Below are 21968 nucleotides of genomic sequence, written 5' to 3' on the forward strand. Positions count from 1 at the left end.
GCAAGAGGAAGAATCCCATCAATATTGAGCTTGCTCCAACCATTCAAGGCCTTATACACCTCAATCAGGTCACCTCGTGGGTGCCTATCTCCAGACGCTGCAGTTTGCAGAAGTTAAGGCCTATCTTCGTAACAGCAACTCTTTGTTCCACTCACTAATCTTGTTGCCCTTCTCTGGTAACTCAATGTCTTTCCTAAAATGAGGCCTTCAGACTTGTATGCAGTACTCAAGGTGCGGCCTGCCCATTGCCTTATACAAGGGGATAATCACCTCCTTATCCCTGCTAGCAAAATTCCTATATATCATTGACAAGACCCCCATGAGCTATGCTTGTAGCCTGTCTGCACTGCTCAGAAAACTTCATATCTGACTCCACAATTACTCCCTGGGTCTTTTTCATTCTCAACCTCCCTGAGTGTAGTACTACACAGTTGGTACGTTTCTCTTGGGTTACCGCTACCCGTATGCAGCGGTAACTGCGAAATGATGTTATGTTGTTGTTATTTGGTTTTTATGAACATTAGCAACTAAGGCCATATTGCTCCGGGGATATGCAGTGGTCATTCCCTGACCTTTCCGTATTTGGTGGTCACGGGCTCGAAGAAGCGTGTGCTACGCACTGCTGCTCCTGTCCACCTGGCTACAGAGGCACCTGCACAGTTGGTATGTATGTATAGTACTGCACAGTTAGTTAGTAGTACTAACTGTGCGGTACTATATATACGCACAGCTGAGTGTAGCACAATTGGTAGTGTATTTTGTTTTTATTATTACAAAATAATAAAAACAAAATATGCTTTTATTGTTAAAAAATTAAATATTGTTGCTAATATATTTTTATAACTATAACCACATACTTATTTCTTACTTTGTCAATGCCATTTCATTTTGGAAATTGCAAAAACTACCAGAGTATATATAAAAAATTGTTACTGGTATTTAGAAAAAAATGATTTAGAACTTCACACTAAAAATGGATTTTTCTAAGTTTAGCTGATGCAGACCGATCGATAATGTCATAAAAATTTGTTATTTCAGTTTCCCCATGTTCAATGCTGATGAGGGCTAAAGCAGAAAGTCTCTCTTGCCCCATCAAAGCTCTCAAATATGATGAGATCAATTTTAACTTGCTAAAAGATTGCTCACAGCTGGAAATTGAAATTGCAATAGTGAGCATTATCTGAACAGCAACTCCTTAAGTTTGGAAAAACATTTTCATCTCCGTACTGAACAATAAACTCGAGGAGTTCCTCAGCTTTCGAAATCTGAACATTTGCATGGCTTTTCAGAAGCATCTTAGAATTCAGAATTTCTTCATAAAGCTGAAAGCTGTCCAAGGTTGAGACAACTTTTCTTCAAGATATTTAAGCCATGATTGCTGCTGCTTTCATTTGAGTCAAGCAATAAACCTTTAACATCTAAAAGAAATCCAAATTTTGAATCCAAGTCATGGAGACAGACAGATCTTCCTTCCATTTCATTATGGAGGTGGTCAATAGTTCCTTTCATTATTCCCAGAATTTCTTATTTTGCAGTGAGCCCTACATCCTTTGATTTTTCACTGGACATTAGTTTCTTCTTTCTGGGGCATCTTTCTACTTTAATATCCCATTCATCACATAGTTTCAGCCCTGCTTCAAGTGATTCACTGGCCAATGATTCTCGAGTTCTCAAAAAATATCTTGAAGGGCTTTTAAATCATAAGCAGCATCATGAAAGTTCATGGTATGATCTTGGAGTCGTTTTTGAAGATGATCAATCCAAACAAGGATTTTGTGCCAAAATCCAAGAAAAGCCAAAAAATCAAAAGTCAAAATTCGATTCAGCACCTGCTTTGCATCACCTCTTTTATCAGTAGTCTCATTTTGATCAGCAGTCATGCTTTGCAAGACTTCCACTATAATATCAAAGTATTCATGAACTGGCTTAACAGCCTCTGTTCTAGAACTCCAAGTTCCAAACTCAGATTTGACAACTATTGGTATGACATCTTTCAGCTTTTGCCAACAGAGAGTAGAATGTGAAAAGAATGAATAAAGTGACTCAATTGCACCCAAAAAAACTTGCCATCAGTGCATCATGGGAGGCAGCATGCACTCCAGCCAAATTGAGAGAATCACAGTTCACAAAAATAGTTTTGCTATTTATTCAGTAATCCTCTATTGAACACCACTTTTATAACCAACTATAACTTCATGCAGCTGTCATAGCACTGTGTCCGACAGTCTTCAAATGGCATTTTGTCTTTTTCCAGTTGTTACAAAATCACTTTTACAATGCTTTCAGCATCCTTTTGTTTTAAGTTTTAATTGGATAAATCCAAAGAAAGACTTTTTTTACATGAATTGTTTTCTAGTAGAATCAAACATGAGGCCAAAATATTTGGCCTTATGGATGCTCTGTAACAATTTCTGGCAAACAGTAGAAGCCATCAGCTGAATAAATTCATTCTGCACTAAAGGAGATAAATATGATGTTGTTCCAAGGTGCTTTATTTAGATTACTGAGATGTTCTTTCATGACAAGATCAAAGTTTGTCAACAACTTTAGTAACCCAAGGAAATTTCCAATACTGCTTTCCTCTTCCTGTCTAAGGGATTCCTTGTGGTCACCCAATGCAGGTTCTGTGTTGCTATAAATTTTATACAATGGAGAATTCTGTGGAGAACATCTTGCCACCTTTGTTTTTCTGTTACAATTTGAGCTTGAAGCTCTACGTCAATGATTTCTCTCTGTTCTTAAAAGATTTCCTTCCAATGGGTGAAACAGTATCAATGAGTTTTTGCATTTTCATGGTTGCTAAACCTTTCTGGTGCTTTCCAGTAATTGAACCCATTTTCCTGCTTCAGTGAAGACTAATTGTCAATTTGAGAAAATAGCAAACAACAAAAACAAAAGACTCATTTTTTCTGAAGAATAAACAAGCCAGGAGTGCCAAACTTCTCCATATCCATTTCCCAACTTTTTTTTAAACCATCTCTTATTCATTGATCGATTTTGTGTGGGAATAAAAGACCCTTCACTATTTTGAAAATACTTCGAACCCAATCTGATCATTTTTGTTCTCAGTGCATCTGATAAAATGACTTTCTTTGATGTCTTATCAAACTCCAAGAAGCCTACATCATGATACTGAATTGCACCACTTATAGTCTGTGCTGTTTTTTCCTGTTCTTCACTGCTCAGAGTTTCAGTATCTTCTGGCCTCTTGAAAGACAATTCTGGTTCTTGAAAGAATTTAATCCTCATTTTGGTCAACACTCATATCTGATGCAGTTACTACTGATAAACTACCTGTTTCAGTATCTTCCAGCTTCTTGAAAGACATTTAATTCTCCTTCTGATGTACTGGTGAGTTGATCAATACTCATATCTGATGTAGTTACTGCTGATGAATTACCAGCTTCTTGATTTTCAAAAAATGACAAAATGCCACTTGACTTTTTAGCTTCTTCTTCTTGCATTTTCCTTTTCTTCCTGCCTTCTGCTCCACTCGGCTTCTTTTTTGGTAATATTCGTTTCATGGTAAGACTTTCTGGAATAAAAAAAAATTGTGTATGACCATAACAGTAACACAACTATATTGAGCCAAAAAATAAACACACACTGGAAACACAAATTAGGGAAACACGAGAGCAAGGCAAAATGTCAATACATCAGCGATGAATATCACGGGCACACATGGAATTGGAATTTTTGCATTTTTTAAACAAAAAAATTGAACCCCTCCCAAATATGGCACCCAGGGTACGTGCCCCACCTGTCTCACCCTAATTACACCACTGTAGAACAGTGACAATCTTTAATAATTCTCTTTAAAAAAAAGAGGCCGTGGTGAGAAAAGCATTATAAGCACTTTTCAGAGTTTACAAAATTGAGAAGTACAATAAGCAATCACTATTGAATGGTAATGACTCATATTCAAATCCAGTTCATGATCCAAAAGTTTTCAAAGAAGACAAATTGATGAACTTGAGAAAAAAAACATCTGGTGAAAGCTATCCTAAACAGGCCAATCAAGCTGATAATTAGCATTAGCATTAGCATTAGCAGAGGCATATGATGCAAGAAAGCAAGCTTATTCAGCATCAGCCAAAAAAAACAAAAAAAAAAAAAAAAAAACCACTCCCATTTCACCCCTCCGTTCGTTCGAAATACCTGTCCAGTTGAGCTTTAAATTTGTTTAGGCTATCAACTTCAACAACCAGTGATGGAAGTCGGTTCCACCAACCAACCACCCGCTGGCCAAAGGCAAATTTCCGCACATCTATCCGACATCCGTCCTTCCTCAATTTGAATTTATGCCCTCTGAGGTGATTATTCTGAGAAAGATGAAGAATCCCATTGGCATTGAGCATGCTCAAACCATTCAAAGCCTTATACACCTCTATCAGATCACCTCGCCGGTGCCTAGTCTCCAGACTCTGTAATTTGCAAAACTTAAGCCTTTCTTCGTAAGAGCAACCCTTTGTTCCATTTACTAATCTTGTTGCCCTTCTCTGTACCCGTTCCAGCAGCTCTACATCCTTCTTGAAATGAGGCCTCCAGACCTGTATACAGTACTCAAGATGTGGCCTTACCATTGCCTTATACAAGGGAATAATCACCTCCTTATCCCTGCTAGAAAAATTCCTGTATATCATTGACAAGACACCATGAGCTACTCTTTGCAGCTCGTCTGCACTGCTCAGAGAACTTCATATCTGCCTGCACAATTACCCCCAGGTCCTTTTCATTCTCCACCACTGTCAGTGTAGTACCGCAGAGTTGATACGTTGCTCTGGGGTTACTGTTTCCCATATGCAGCACTTTACATTTGTCGATGTTAAACCTCATTTGCCACCTCTCAGCCCATCTGTTCAACCTGTCCAGATCCTGTTGCAGCAGCATAGCGTCAGTATTGTCCTTAACGACCCTGCCAACCTTTGTATCATCTGCAAACTTGGACATTAAACTTGATATCCCATCATCAATATCATTCATAAACACCGAAAACAACAACGGACCCAACACTGAACCTTGAGGAACTCCACTAATAACATTAGTCCACGTTGAGCAGTGTCCACTGATTACCACTCTCTGTCTTCTGCCACTCAACCATCCCCTTATCCGTAGCAGCAATTTGCCTCCAATGCCACACTGCTCCAATTTGTGCAGCAGTCTTCCATGTGCAACAGTATCAAAAGCCTTTCTAAGATCCAAATATATAATATCAAAGTTATTCCCTGCATCCAGTTCTTTTGTGACTACATCATAGTATCCAATCAAATTGGTCAGGCAAGACCTGCCCTTAACAAAACCATGCTGCGTCTGAGCTATAACTGAATTCTTGTCTAGATGATCCTGCAGTGCTTCTTTAACCAGTGCCTCCATTAATTTACCTGGAACAGAAGTTAAACTAACAGGTCTATAATTACTTGTGTCAGCCTTTGAACCTCCTTTGTGAATTGGGGTCACATTTGCACATCTCCAGTCCATAGGTACCTCCCCTGAGTCCAAGGAAGCTCTCATAATTATGGCTAAGGGTTTGCTTACTTCCTTTGCTGCCTCCTTTAATATAACTGGATAGATCCCATCCACCCCAGGTGCCTTTTTTATGTTTATCCCCAACAATCTCTCCTCCACTTTCCTCTCAGTTATTACAAAATCATCCAGCTCACTGCCAATGTTTACTTTACCTACATCATTCTCCTTCCTGAATAACTCCTCATGCGTGAATGTAGATGCAAAATACTCGTTTAGATTGTTAGCCACCTGAGCAGGATCCTCAACTGTTGAACCATCAATATCCAGTGGACCAATCTGATTCATCCCTTTCCTTTTCGAGTTCAAGTATGTAAAGAACTCTTTTCTGTTTTTCTTTGCATCCTTTGCCAAGGATTTTTCATAGTCTGCCTTTGCCTGCCTAATCTCCTTTGTGACTTGGTTACAGACCAACTTATATCTATCATAGGCTTCCATGTCACCCATTAATTTGTATGTATCCCATGCATTTTTCTTCTCTGCCACATGTCTCATTAGTTCATCTGACAACCATTTAGGCCTAAACCTTGAACAATATTTCTTAGTTGGTATGTAAAGCCTGGTAGCCTCCAAGATTAGTTCCTTGAATGCTTCCCATTTTGAGTTTGCTGTTGGTAACATCAGCAAATTCTAGGATTATTATCTTCACTTGTGCAGAAAGTCTGTTTATGCTTCTCACTTGTGGCTTGAATAAAGAAATTTGCTCATTTCTTTTAAATATTATGCCTGTGCTTGTAATTGCAAACATAGTTCTTCACTCCAAGGGTACCTTGCGTCTGGGTACCCAGATCAATACTCCTAGATACGTTAAAAGAATTTTATGTGGGAATTTATGCACAAACAGTTTTCAAATCTTCCATTTCTGTTTTGGAAATTGATTACCATGTCAGACTAAACCAGAAAGAAAGATGATACTTTCTTAATTGCACGTATTGCTGCTGCCAATGTCACAGAGAGTCTAAAACAAGTAGAGGATTCTATTCTTTTGCTCAGTAATGAATTATCTTCAAGTCTCCTTAAATAGGCCTCTGAGGTTGGGTATGTTCATATTACGTTCTTAGCGTTTTTTCACCAACCTTTCATGGAGTAAAATAAAATTAAAATTAAAATAAAATAAAATAAAACAAATCTTGATAACTATATTTACAATAACCTGTATTTACAAAACAAATATACGGATTACAATATTAAAAATATATTAAAACACAAGATTAAAATGCATTAAAATATACTAAGTTAAAAGCGATAAAATCCCGTAGCTTTCAAAGGCTCCAGCCTTCTTCTTCAGCAGTACTCTCTATTATTCAGTACACCTTTAAATATCAGCAGGGTAATGGTAGGCATCACATGTTTCCATTCTCACGTGTTCCGCTCTCTTGCATTGTGGAACCGGAAGTGGCTCGAACGGAAGTCGTACGGAACCGCTCATCCTTTTTTAGGATAATAGTCTCTAAAAGGGGGTGAATCCGTACACCCCTATCCCTATTAATGTTGGTTGTAGAGCTGATCCGCAAACTCTCGAGCCACTTACGGTCCCAGAACCTATGCGCCCGATCGGTAATAGTGGCATCGTCTGGGGAGATCTGGTGTTGCTTCTCCCAAAAAAACCAGATCTCCCCAGACGATGCCACTATTACCGATCGGGCGCATAGGTTCTGGGACCGTAAGTGGCTCGAGAGTTTGCGGATCAGCTCTACAACCAACATTAATAGGGATAGGGGTGTACGGATTCACCCCCTTTTAGAGACTATTATCCTAAAAAAGGATGAGCGGTTCCGTACGACTTCCGTTCGAGCCACTTCCGGTTCCACAATGCAAGAGAGCGGAACACGTGAGAATGGAAACATGTGATGCCTACCATTACCCTGCTGATATTTAAAGGTGTACTGAATAATAGAGAGTACTGCTGAAGAAGAAGGCTGGAGCCTTTGAAAGCTACGGGATTTTATCGCTTTTAACTTAGTATATTTTAATGCATTTTAATCTTGTGTTTTAATATATTTTTAATATTGTAATCCGTATATTTGTTTTGTAAATACAGGTTATTGTAAATATAGTTATCAAGATTTGTTTTATTTTATTTTATTTTAATTTTAATTTTATTTTACTCCATGAAAGGTTGGTGAAAAAACGCTAAGAACGTAATATTATCTTCAAGTTCCCATTGAAAAATGGTGTTGTTATAAATGCTGAGGTAAGACAAATTTCATCAATTGGCAGTTCATAATTTTCATATTTGAAATTTTTTGTGGATAATCCAGTGTCATTGTTGTCATTAAAGATGAAGAAATTGATGAAGCAATACATTTTTCAGCATTATTTCTGTCAGCTACAGTGTGAGAGCCTACTAGATGTTATTATTAAAGAAAGAATTGATGTACAGGGGTCTTGGTTTGGGGAACTGACGAGTGCACAAGGAAGCTTGAAATATATTAAATTATCCGAAGTCATGGTTGGCATTTTAATAATTTCTCATAGCAATGCTGAATGTGAGAGATTATTTAGCCAGGTTAGAAAAAAAACAAATGCTGAGTTCAGATCTTATCTTTTTGTTGAACCTTTGGAAATGCTCCTGACAGTTACGTCTAGACAACAAAGCCATTGTTATGAACAAGACTTGACTTTATATTTGTGAAGAGGACAAAGTTTGCAACAGCATCTTTCTTGAAGCAATCAAAATCAGTTGATGCTTAATAGAACATCCAAACAAATCCATGAACAGAAAAATGTTAGGCGAGCTAATGTTTAAAAGAATACTGTACTAGTAAGCAATCTTATGGCTGTATTTTAACATAAAATGTGTATTTTGCTAGTGAAATTTAATTTATAGTGCAGTGTGCACTTTAAAACCTCCTGCTTTTTCTGAAAAATCTCCTGTCTTCCTCCTGTTTTTGGGAAGCATTCTTACATTTTTTTGTCCATTTTGTCCCAAAAACTTCTTGTTTTTCTCCTGCTTACAAAAGCCCGATCTCCAGATTTTGAAAGTCAAAAGTTGGCTGGCCATATGCGAGTGTGTTTAGTGTCTGGGAGGAAGACAGGAGGCTGTGATGCCTGACCTTGTCACTGTATCACCTGGGAAGTCAAAGCATACAGACTGGGTCAGTAACCTATTCGATTTATGTTGATTGCTGCCTGTAATTCTTCCCTGTGAACTTTGCCTACTTGATGGATTCCTGTTGGTGTCTAAGTTGTGGATGTAGACAGTGGCATATTCAGGTGTTATCGTAAGGGGGGACATGGCGACCAGGTACAGGTATCATCGTAAGGGGGGACATGGTGATCAAGGTTTTGAGTTTTTTTTTTTAGAATGCCTCCTGCGTCCTTTTTCTTTAATTTAAAATTTTTGGTTAAGGGGGACATATGCCCCTTCTACCCACATCTGAATACGCCACTAGAAGTAGATGATCCGTAAAGGGAAGATGGGTGGATAATTTGCCTATATTTCTGTTAAATGTTTTTGGTTAGCCCTCTAAGAAATCTATTCTATTATGAGTGGACTGTGCATAGTATCTTGAGGCTGAAGTATGTACTCTGTGAACTAGATGATCTCATCACACCAATATAGTTGTGGGGTGATGAACAGCATTGCCTTGCAGGAGCTTGCTTTTCTTGGAAGTTAATATTGTGCTCATTAAATCATCTAGTGTTTGTAGAAGTTTGCCCTATGTAGTATTTACCACATTGACAGTATTACACATAGACCACACATCTCTCACTTGGGAACACAGGGGATGAGCACCCCTGTAGAGTTTTGCAAACCAGTTGACAGACTAATAAATGTGTTCCTGAAGTTATTGTAAAGAAATACAGATAGAAAGAAAATAATTATTATTAGAAAAGTGTCCAAACAGAAGAACATTCAAATAAAATTTTCTTACAAATTGAAATAGCAGTTTGTTATTTCAATGCAGAATTTTGATTTGTGTTTTGTAAAATGACTTTAGAAAAGAGAAATTGATCAGAATGTAAAGGAATAGTTCACTAGCAAAGAGAATACAGATTGGTGCTGAACTGCATTGAGTAAGCTAGGGGAAAGTTCAACTCTTTGATGGTCCTGTTGATTAATCTGTAAAGGTATTTCGTTGAACTTAAGTTGAAGTTCCACTCTGTGGTGGTTAGAGTAGCAATGAGAGAAAGCATGCTGTATTAACATTCAACATGTTAAACTAAGAAAATAAACTCGATGATTGATCATCAAGTTTACTTAGTAGCAAACTTAGCTGAATGCTAAGTTTACTTTAACATGGGCTATGCTCTACTTTTACACTAAATAAGTTGTCCAGTCATACAGATTTCATTCTGGATCAGTAGGGTTTATTAATGAAATAATCTAAACTAGAAGCATTAACTTAGTATACAATAACAGAATTTCTTATTGTATACAGAGTTGATGCTTCTAAATTACTTGTTTTTGATACACTCATTAATTACTCATGATTTGTACTCCATGGTATTTCATTTACAGTTTTTATGTTCATAATAAGCTGTGAAATATGAAGATGAAATGCTTAAAATATCATTGTATAAAGATAAAGCAGTATCTTACAATTTGCAAAAATCTGAATTTCTCTCTCTCTCTCTCTCTCTCTTTCAACAAACTTTTCAAGCTTTATACACTGTAACATGCATTGTCTTGCATTTTCTGAAATATATTTGTTTTGTTCTTCCAGCCCCCAACTTACAAATTTCTTCTTGGGATGTGGACCTTTTGTGCGCTCTGAAAAGAAGCCAGGTTTAGCAAAAAGTTACATGAAGCTGATAAAGGATATGTGGCACAAGAGAAGGTAACTTTCATTTGTAATAGGATACTTAATAAAAAATAAAATTTCAGGAAGCCCTTTCCATTCACAGGATATGTTCCTCAAGGTCTCTGCAATTAGCAAAAGCTCTTTTCGCACTCAGGATACCTTTGATAAGACGCATGACACCACTACCCCTTCTGTTTCCCCTAAATACATTATACATACCATTGTGGAACTCATCCCCAATTTCCAGGTGGCATCATGTTTCTGTTAGCCCATTTATGTCAGCATTAGTTGTCCTAACCTGCAGTTCAAATTCAGCCATTTTATTGACAATGCTTCTGACATTACTGTAGACACAGTTCAGACAGAATTCTTCTATTAGACCGGGGTTCGAGCGCGTCACCACCAAATATGGAGGATGCAGAAAGGTCAGGGAATGCCCACTGCATATCCCGGAGCAAATATGGCCTTAGTTGCTAATGCTCCTAAAAAAAACAACAACAACAAACAAAAACAATTCTTCTATAGTTTACTACTCTGACACACCCTTTGAAATCATTTAGCCTTGTTTCCCATTCATTTGAACCATTGCTACCCTCCCTTACTTTCTACTTTCCCCTACATAGAACATCTTGCGAACTTTGACCATTATGGCAGCAAACAAGAATTCTGGAGAAGAGTGCAAGCATTACTTGGAGCGATATCATCAGATAAATGCAGATCTGTATGTAGCAATTGCAGTAGTACAGGCATAGGATGCAAGAAAGCAAGCTTATATAAAAGAAGCCAAAAAAAAAAAAAAAAACCCCTTCCCATTTCACCAATCCATTCACTCTTTGTCTAGTTCTGCCTTGAACTTATTTAAGTTGTTGACCTCCACTACAACAGATGAATGTTTGTTCCAACTATTAACCACTCGCTGACTAAAGGTAAGTTTCCACAAATCTATTCTACAATTGTCTTTCCTCAATTTGAATTTATGTCCCATCAGCATTGAACTTGCTCAAACCATTCAAGGCCTTATACACCTCAATTAGATCATCTCACAGGGGTGTGCTACACACTGTTACTCCTGACCACCTGGCTACGGAGGTGCTCACCTCCGTGGGCAGGAGTAGCAGTGTGTAGCACACGCTTCTTGGTTAGTCCGGAGTTCGAGCCCATGACCACCAAATACGGAGGATGCGGAAAGGTCAGGGAATGACCACCACATATCCCCGGAGCAATATGGCCTTAGTTGCTAATGCTCCTAAAAACCAAATAACAAACAAACCTCACAGGTGCCTAGTCTCCACAAGCTGCAGAACTAGCAGAACTTGAGCCTTTCTTGGTAACAACAATCCTTTGTTCCAAATAATGACACATCTAATGAAATCATAGTCTCATTCCCCCCCCCTATAGTTTGGCTCTTCATAGTGCTACATATAAGGTCATCCAAAGAAATCCATTAGCCAACCTGCAACAAGATTTTGCAGCATTGGTTGAAAACAGGGAAGATTTCTAAAGAGATGTTTTGGTCCATGCATGCTATGGGATGTCAACTTCCTAGGTTTTATGGGCTACTGAAAACGCACAAAGTGGGGGTTCCACTAAGACCCATTGTTTCTTTTATTGGTAGCCCTGCCTATGCTATGTCTAAATTTCTGGCTAAGCTGATTTCCCCTATAGTGGGACGGTCTATGTATGTGGTTAAAGATAGTAAAGAATTTGTTAATTTTGTGAAGAGCCAAACTACAGGGGTAGATGAGACTTGATTTCGTTAGATGTAGTGTCATTATTTACATGTATCGCTATAAATCATGGAGTCCAATGTGTTAAAATGGCCCTACAGAAAGATGATACTTTAAATGCTAGGTCTTATTTAAATATGTAGGATATCTGCTGTGGTGTAGAATTGTGCCTCTCAAGTACCACTATGGTATTTCAAGGGATGATATACAAGCAGGTTCACGGCACAGCTGTGGGTTCTCCCATTAGCACCATTGTTGCAAACCTAGCTATGGAAGAATTAGAAAATAGAATCTTTGAAAGATTGGAGTTCCCTATGCGGAAGTGGAAGAGATATGTGGATGACATGTTCACTTTTGTTCAGAAGGGGAGAGAAGAGGATGTGCTTTGTTTTCTCAATGGTTTCTCAATGGTTTTCTCAATATTTCATAAAGTTTATCTCAGAGGTAGAAGTAGATGGTGCCCTCCCATTCCTGGATGTAATGGTGTACAGAGAAGGCTCTAGACTTAAGACCACAGTGTGTAGGAGCCATTACAAGTCGGCGCAGACTTTACAACATAAGAACAGCGTCGCTAATGCACTTCTGGATAGGGTTGGGATGCGTTGCAGTACCCCTGAGGGGAGAGAAAAAGAAATCGGACAAATCTCGGCGGACCTTATGAAATGCGGTTACCCCCCAGAGGATCTTAGATAAATATAGTACGGGTGTGGAGCCTAGTCATAGAGTGCCGTCTGTTCCAGTCACCACAGCCATCCGGGCCTTTCAGAATGTATTGCAAGGATATTCCGTACTTACCAGGTACGCTGTGTGCAGCTTCCAGGTCGGAGGTTGCACACAGTAGTGTTGCAGGTTAAGGACCCCATTGCAAGAAATTCCAGCAGTGGGGTCATATACGAGATCAAATGCCTGGATTGTGGGGAGAGTTATGTGGGGGAAACAGGACGTCGGCTCAAAGATCGTCTGGGGGAAACACTCAATGTTCCCTATACAGACGATCTATACAGACCACAGAGCTTAGCAAGTCCGCTATTGCCGAGAATTTTTGGGAAAAACAACAACAGGTCTCCCCAGAGAATGCTGTCATCCTTGACTGGGTGCATAAATTCTGGGACCACAAGTGACTCGAGAGCTTGTGGATTGGTTCATCCGAAAATAATACTATGAATAGAGATAGGGGTGAAGCTGAACACCCCTATCTCTATTCTCGTTTCTGCCTTCCACGCCCCTGAGCCGCTTCCGGTTCTGGTACACACGAAGAATATATTGCTCATGTGCCTGGTCAACCACGTGTGCCGTGAACCTGATACTTAAGGATGTGTTGCTTAATGTGCTGTGTTGTTGAGAAAGGAGGCAGGTGCCTCCGAAAGCTACAATTGCACAGTTTTAACGCTTTTAAGTATTTATATTTTACTGTATTTTAACTTTTTTATATTTTTAATTTTATTTTAATTTTATTTTATTGTATTTTATTATGATGTATAGTAAGTCAGTCATTGTAAATAGATTATTTTATAATATCCATTATTTTTGTAAATATTAAACTATGTTAATTTAAATGGTTGGTGTATTAATTTAATATTGTGAACAGGATGCACTTCCTTAGATTTTGTGTCTCTTAACTTACAGCATCACCCCTCCCCACTTCTATCCTGTCTATCCTTTCTGTACACATTATACTCCCCAAATTCCAATTCTGCATTTCTTACCTGTGTGACAACATGTCTCTGATCAACAACATCAGCCTTTGATGTCTTCACCAGCACTTCAAATTCATCAAATTTATTTACTATACTCCTAGCATTGGTGTATATGCAAGTATACATGCACCACCTGTTCTTACACCAGGTGGGAAGGAGCAACAGTGCATAGCACACGCTTCTTGATTAGACCAAGGTTCGAGCCCATCACCACCAAATACGGAGGATGCGGAAAGGTCAGGGAATGACCACCGCATATTCCCGGAGCAATATGGCCTTAGTTGCTAATGCTCCTAAAAACCAAACAACAACAACAACAATCTGTTCTTACTCTTAGTTACCCTAACACAACCCATGTATTTACTTGTTCCATGATGACTCCCAGCAGCCCTTGAAATCCCCAGTACCTTGCTTTCCAGGCTGCTGCTCATTCCAATAGAGGCAGTGCAAGAATCACTTTCACCTCTGCCCGTGGCTACCGTTAATCTATTAGTCTATGAATCCTCCCAAGTTAGCAGTTTTCCAACCCACCTAACACTGCCTCGAGAGCATCAGCAAATATTCTTGCACTGTTTCTATTTAAGTGTATCCCATCCCTGTAGAAACAAGCACAGACCACTCTGAAAATAATTCAGAAAATAATGGGATGATAATTGGATGGAAGGGACTTGTCACCCTTTTTAGGAACTGGCTGGATATGAGCAAATTTCTAAGCAGAAGGAAAAACACCTTTGGAATAAGAAAGTGAAAAAAGGTGGCAAAGAACAGGAGTAAGTTCAGGAGCACAGGTTTTGAGAATAAGTGGAGAAATACCATCAGGACCTGGAGCTTTCTTAGCATCAAGATTCGTCAAAATCCTTCTGACATCATTTTGACGGAACACCACAGAAGGCATTGAATGGAGCATGTTGGGAATGGTGGGAGGTGTTTTACCAAGATCATTAATACATGAGTTGGAAGAAAAATGGGATGCTAGTGGGCAACTTTATCCTTGGCTGAAGTGAAAACAGAAGCAAGTTTTCTTGCTTCCCAAAAAAAAGTGATTAAAACCTTCAAAATACTTATTTATTTCAATTAAAACCCTACTATTCCAAAACACCGGTATAAGTAGCGAGTTTCAACTTAAAAGTCACTAGCTAAATTTAAAACATACACTAAAGAACTCTACTAAGGTTATTTCATCTATTTGTAAAACACAAATTAATACATTATCTATTCAAAATATGATAAAATACATGCCAAAAAAGTGATTAAAACCTTCAAAATACTTATTCAAGCCAAAACGCCGTACAAGTAGCAAGTTGTAACTTACAAAAACACTACCTAAATTTTAAAAAAATGCTAACGAACGCTACTAAGCCTATTCAATATTTGTAAAACGCAAATTAATACTTTAACTAATCTAAAATACGATAAAATACAAACGATATATGCTGAAAAGTGATTAAAACCTTCAAAATACTTATTGCAATTAAAACCCTACTATTGTTCTGCACTACTGTTATTCCACGATATTCCAAAACACCGATATGAGTAGCGAGTTCTAACTTACAAAGTCACTATCTAAATTTAAAAAATTACGCTAATGGACACTAGGTCGCCTTGTCATCCATTTAGGCCTATTTGTAAAACACAAATTAATACGTTAACTAATCTAAAATACGATAAAATACAAAATATATATGCTCAAAAAGTGATTAAAACCTTCAACATATTTATTACAATTTAAACCCTGCTATTCTTTTTGTTTCAGCCAAGCCGATGATATTCCAATTCACATTATCTAATTCCTTTTTCAGCTCTAATATCCTCTCTTCACTGATGAACGATCTTACATTGTAACAGGCCAAGTTGAATTTCTGTCCATGGCAGCCTGGTCATACCCAGAGATTCTTAGCACCCTCTGCTTCCACTCTAATCCTTTCTCTGTCGTAAGAAGGGGAGTGAAAGCTGCTGGGGACTGAGAACCATTTGTTTCATCGTGTTGTCATAAAGTACTGAAGGATTTGGGCTTTTCCTCTTCATGCTGACCAGGCATCTTGAAGAGAACCACTGTACACTTTTGTTGCCACCAATGTGATGTAACAAGGCTTATCATTGAGAAGGTGGGCATGAGTGGATTTTAGGGAGTCCAACCAGACTTTTCCTAAATCTTCTAAAATAGAAAGATATTGGATCCATCAATGCTTTAAACTGAGTGTCTGATAACACACAGAACGCCTGTCTGCCTCTAAGCCCCCCCCCCAACCTGACTAGCCAACTGCAACCCTTTTGACATTTCATTCAACAAACCATTTAAGGACTGTTTGAGGAAGGATTTCAAAACTGCCAGTATCAAAACTTGCAGAATGGGTGTTAGCAGCTTGGAAGAAAATCCCAAAGACAATAGTAGAGTACTCTTTTAAGTATACTCTTTTAAGAAATGCTCTATCACTAACACTTAAGATAGGATGATATTGTGGGGAGGGGGGGGGAGAAGCAGACTGAGTCAAAAAGCGCTTCAGAAGAATCAGACTCTGAATGTGGAGAAGTTTTAGACTCTGATACAGGTAGTTCTTGACTCTACAAGTTAATTCGTTCCTAGTACTCATTTGAAAAGCGAAAACTTGTAAAGCGTGAATTCATTTCCCTTAGATGTAATATTAAATAAAGGTCAACAAAACAGTAGTTTATGCTTAAACAATAATTTATTTATCCAAAGAATGAAAACATAGATTTTAAAATCAAGCAAATTATTTATGTCATACAAACTTTAAAGAATGTTTATTCTTTCTATTTTCTGTTTGGTGGACAAAAAATCCAAATTTTCAGGAAACAAAAAACTATCCTACTTTTGCTTGATACTGACTAACTCATCATCAGTTGACGATGGTTAGTATTTAGTATTAGTAGAGGCATATGATGCATAAAGCAAGCTTATACAGCATCCGACAAAAAAAAAAAAAAAACTTCCCATTTTACCCATCCATTCGCTCCAAAAGTCTGTCCAGTTCTTCCTTGAATTTAAGCTATCAAATTCCAGAATGACAGATGGAAGTTTATTCCAACAATCAACCACCCACTGATTAAAGCCAAATTTCCACACATCTATTCTACAACTCTCTTTCCTCAATTTGAATTTATACCCCCCCCCCCTCAGGTGCATAATCTCAGCAAGAGGAAGAATCCCATTAGCATTGAGCTTGCTCAAACCATTCAAGGCCTTATATACCTCAATCAGATCACCTCGCACGTGCCTAGTCCCCAGACACTGCAATTTACAGAACTTAATAATTTCTTGTGAAAGGCATAAGTTCACACACACCAACGAGATTGTTATGTGAACCAATCTTGTTGCCCTTCTCTGTACTCATTCCAGCAGCTCTACATCCTTCATAATTTGAGGCATCCAGACCTGTATGCAGTACTCAAGGTGTGGCCCCCCTCGACGTGGGCACCTGTACGTGGTGAGGGGACCTCCCAGTGATGCTGCTGGTTTTCCAGATTAGCATCACTGGGATCCAACGCCCATACCTTGGTTCCAGGGTTACACCATTGGAATCCGGCGTGTGCAGCCGTGTGCCGCGACCCGTGGAAGCGGAAAGGGGGATCCTGGTGGTTGAGGGGCCCAGCCGTAATACACAACTTTGGCCCCTGCTTCAACAAGATGGGTGGTCCCGGACCGGCTCGACTAGGATCAATCGGTGGGTGGTTTTATACTGCTAGGGTCAACTGTGTTCCAATAAGTCTCCCTCCCTTTGGTCCTGGGACGGGATAAAGACTTATTTGTAACGTGGGTATGGTGTTCTAAGCGAACTCGGCGTCCCATTCGTGTACGCAGTACCTGCTAGTTTACGAGTGTGCGCCCCCTCGTAGGGCTCCGTGGTGGGTGAGGTACTTAGGCATCAGACACTTTCTCTTTACTCCTATGAGTAATTTAAATCTTTCTTCTGGGGCCCCAACAAAGCCCCTACCTAATCGAGACGAAACCACAGAAAATACCTCTGCAAAAAGAGCCAGAACTGAGGATACACCACCATCTGTGACACCGCTTTTCCTCATTCTCCATTCCACCGGAGAGCAGACACTCGGGAAAATGTCACCCTTTTTCATCCAGAAAGGATTAGAAGGGTTGACAGGATCTCCAAAATCTGTAAAAAGGCTACGTTCTGGAGATATTTTAGTCGAGGCTGCAAGCCAAAAACATGCACAGAAACTACTGAAAACCACATCGTTAGGGGGACTACCCATCGTCGTTACCCCCCATAAAACCTTGAATTTCTCACGCGGTGTCATATCAGAGTGGGATCTTCTTCATGTTTCTGAAGAAGAGATCTGCTCTGAACTTAAAGACCAAGGTGTGACGGCTGTGAAAAGAATATCGATGCGGAAGGATGGGAATCTCGTCCCTACCCGAGTTCTCATCGTGACGTTCAACACCCCACGGCCTCCAGGTTCTATAAAAGCAGGCTATTTAAACTGCCCAGTGAGGATTTATATCCCGAACCCACTGAGGTGTTTTAAATGCCAAAAGTATGGCCACTCTCAAACAGCTTGTCGTGGTAACCCTGCCTGTGCTCGATGTGGTGCCAAAGACCACGAGAGCAAGGAATGTTTAGCTTCTAAGCCAAGTTGTACAAACTGCCAAGGGGAACACCCTGTGTACTCTTGAGCATGCCAGCGGTGGAAAGAGGAGAAGGAAATTCAGAAACTAAAAACAGAGCTAAACATCTCCTATCAGGAGGCCAGAAGACGCATCCAACCTATAAATAGCGCCAAGCCCTCATATGCCCAGAAAGCTTCTGGGAAAAGTACCATTGGTACTCAGACTGATATGAGTATTCCACCAAGGGAGTCTTTTACCCCCATTACGCGCTATTTATTAAGTTCCGAAAAGCCCACCCAAAAATCACAGTCAGCCACCACTGCTATATCCGTACCTCCTAGTGCTCCACCACTTCCAAAACAGAGTACTAAAGAAACTCTGAAGAAAGGAGAACAGGCATCTACAATTCAAGAGACAATGGATCTCGAAAATAAGGAGGTACAGGACGACTCTATCCTGGAACTCTTTGCGAAAGACGAAGAAGAAATGGATACAGGCCAACGTCCAGTCTTTCCAAAGAGAGATAAACCCAGGACTGAGAAAATGAAGCCCTCAGCCCTTCGGAAGCCACCAGACGGACCCAGTAAATCAAAATAATGGGTACATTTAAATTTCTCCAATGGAATTGCCGTGGATTTCGTAGAAATAGAGATGACATCAAGGCTCTCCTGAGTAAGCATGAACCAACTTGCTTTTGCTTACAGGAGACGTATTTAAAGGCAAACGAGGACCCTTACTTACGTAACTGCTCAGTTATTCGCAGAGACAGAGCTGGGGATGGACCTGCCCACGGAGGAGTTGCTATCCTTGTGGGTAACCATAACCCCTTTCAAGTTGTGCTTCTTACCACTAATCTGGAGGCTGTAGCAGTTCGTCTTACAGTTGGGTTCCTTTTAACTGTCTGCTCAATTTATTTGCCACCTGGGAACGACACCGCCCAGGCAGACCTTGATGATCTCATCAAGCAACTGCCACCCCCTTTTCTATTATTGGGGGATTTCAATGGACATAATCCGCTGTGGGGTAGTTCTGACATCAACAGAAGAGGTCGGATTATCGAGCGATTGCTTGAAAACAATGATCTGCCCCTTCTAAATGTGGGATCTGACACCTTTTTTCACTCGGCTACCCGTTCATTTACTGCCATTGATCTTTCCATCTGCTCCCCTTCCCTCCTGCCTCTGAGTACATGGGAGGTTGAAGAAAACCTTTATGGTAGTGATCACTTTCCCGTGTTATCCACCATTTCAAATGGGAGACAATGTCACCAGTCGAGGATACCACGTTGGAAGATCGATCATGCCGACTGGAATGCCTTTCGTCATCTGGCAACGTTTAATACCACTATAGTCGGCCAGGAGCCAATTAATGAGGCAGTAAAAGACATCACAGAAAGTATAGTCCAGGCAGCAGCAGTTGCAATTCCCAGGACATCGTCCCGCTTTCCACGTTTTCCAAACCATGGTGGAATGGAGAATGCACAGCAGCTAGGAAGGCTCAAAACAAAGCATGGGGAATATTTCGTCGTTACCCCACCACAGATAATTTAATAGCCTTCAAACGTGCACGTGCCAAAGCGCGGTACATTAGACGTCAGAGCCAAAAGGAATCTTGGATCAAATTTACATCTTCCCTTACACGGGCCGCCAATCCCAAAGCCATCTGGGACAAAGTTCGGCAAATGAAGGGCAAATACAACTCACACCCTTCATCGATCCTGGAACATAATGGATGTACAATTGCAGATCTAACTGCAATTGCAAATACTCTCGGGGAGACATTTGCTAAAGTGTCTTCAGAAACAGCTTACCCCCCAGAGTTCCTCGCACACAAGCAGAGAACAGAAAAACATCACCTAAAGCTGTCCTCTAACAATCGCGAGTAATACAATCAGCCCTTTACACAGTGGGAGCTGAAAGCAGCACTCTTACTCTCCAAGGCGAGTGCTGTTGGGCCAGATGACATCCATTATGAGATGATTAAACATCTTTCATTGGAATCCATGGATCGTTTGCTCCGTCTCTATAATAGAATCTATATTGAAGAGACATTTCCGGACTCATGCATGTGGCAACTATCCTTCCCTTTCCGAAACCAGGAAAGGATCCAAAAACACCAAACAATTACTGTCCTATCGCTCTGACGAGCTGCTTATGCAAGATCCTGGAAAGAATGGTCAATGCTCGTCTCTTGTGGTATTTAGAAGCTAACGACTTCCTTTCCAGGATACAGTGTGGCTTCCGAAGGAACAGGTCAACACTTGACCATTTAATCCGCTTGGAAACATCTATACGTGATGCTTTCCTAAAACGTGAGCACCAGGTGTCAGTTTTCTTTGATATGGAAAAAGTGTATGACACGGCTTGGAAATATGGAATTTTAAAAGATATATATAACTTTGGTCTTAGAGGACACATTTCCCTCTTTATCAAAAACTTCCTCACAGACCGGTCTTTCCAAGTTCGTGTAGGATCCACCCTCTCCCGACCATTTTGCCAAGAAGAGTTCCACAAGGATCAGTTTTAAGTGTTACGCTTTTTGCAATCAAAGTTAACTCTATAACCGAACAACTTCCTCCTACCATAAACAGTTCCCTCTTTGTAGATGACTTTAGCATCTTTTTGCAGTCATGCAATATGAGGGTCATCGAAAGACAATTGCAGCATGCCATAGACCACGTCAACTCTTGGGCAGTGACTAATGGTTTTAGGTTCTCGCCACAGAAGACTGTCTGCGTGCACTTTTGTCGCAAACGGAACCTTCACCCTGAACCAGAACTTAAACTCGGACAAGACATCATTCCAGTAGCACCCGAGACAAAATTCTTGGGACTCATTTTCGACAAGAAGTTGACATTTTTACCTTATATTCGTCAACTGCGGACAAAGTGCACAAGAGGGTTGAATCTCCTACGCTCTATTTCCTCCAGTAAATGGGGAGCAGACCGCTCCACTTTGCTCAGCCTCTATCGTGCACTTGTCCGATGAGGTATGAGGTATAATCCTCATCCATTTGTGACCCAGATTCAGCAGACGTTGCATTCCTTGTTTGAGTGTTCATTTGACATTCGTTTCTGCTGGATCCCAAGCCACATTGGGATAGTGGGAAATGAACTGGCAGATGCTGCGGCCAGGTCACCCGAACCCCACAACACTTATTGCCTGTTAGTCCCCTATACAGACTACAGGCAGTTAATACACGATAAATTACTGTCCCAATGGCAACAATCCTGGCATGAGCAAGTCACAAACAAGCTCTATCAGATAAAGCCTGTAATCCTAGATTATGGGTCCCAAGTGTACACATTGGCTAGAAACAGCGTACTTAGATGGCTGGACCCAGTCCACCACCAAGCCATCCGTATTGCTACTGGAGTATTTAGAACATCCCCTGTCCAGAGTTTATATGTTGAAGCATCTGAACCACCACTGTCATTGCGACAAAAGCAATTGTCTTTAAAATATACTGTTAAATTAAAATCCCTGCCAGACAACCCTACGTGGACGTCTGTTTTCAAGCCACAATGGGAAAACTTATATAACACTCGTCAGACTGCCAATCGGCCTTTTGGTATCCGTGTCCAAGATCTGCTCAGAGAGCTCGACATCACGGTAGACAATGTTGCCCAGTCACCAAGGCAATCACTTCCACCCTGGCATGCTCGCATTCCATCATGCGACTTCTCCCT

The 21968-nt window shown here is 40.1% G+C and overlaps 1 protein-coding gene across 1 annotated transcript in view; it reads left to right on the plus strand.

Annotated features, from left to right (window-relative positions):
- The window catches only part of LOC150087340 (ubiquitin carboxyl-terminal hydrolase 20-like), a 561531-nt gene that overhangs the window by 134971 nt on the left and 404592 nt on the right, over positions 1-21968 (plus strand). The window contains exon 6 of the mRNA XM_090372003.1: positions 10194-10307. Within this exon, the coding sequence (XP_090228129.1) occupies positions 10194-10307 (114 nt within the window). The remainder of the gene's footprint in view (positions 1-10193; positions 10308-21968) is intronic.

Source organism: Mastigoproctus giganteus, chromosome 4, assembly GCF_048544385.1.
Source record: "Mastigoproctus giganteus isolate SK-2022 chromosome 4, ASM4854438v1, whole genome shotgun sequence".
NCBI lineage: Eukaryota > Metazoa > Arthropoda > Arachnida > Uropygi > Thelyphonidae > Mastigoproctus > Mastigoproctus giganteus.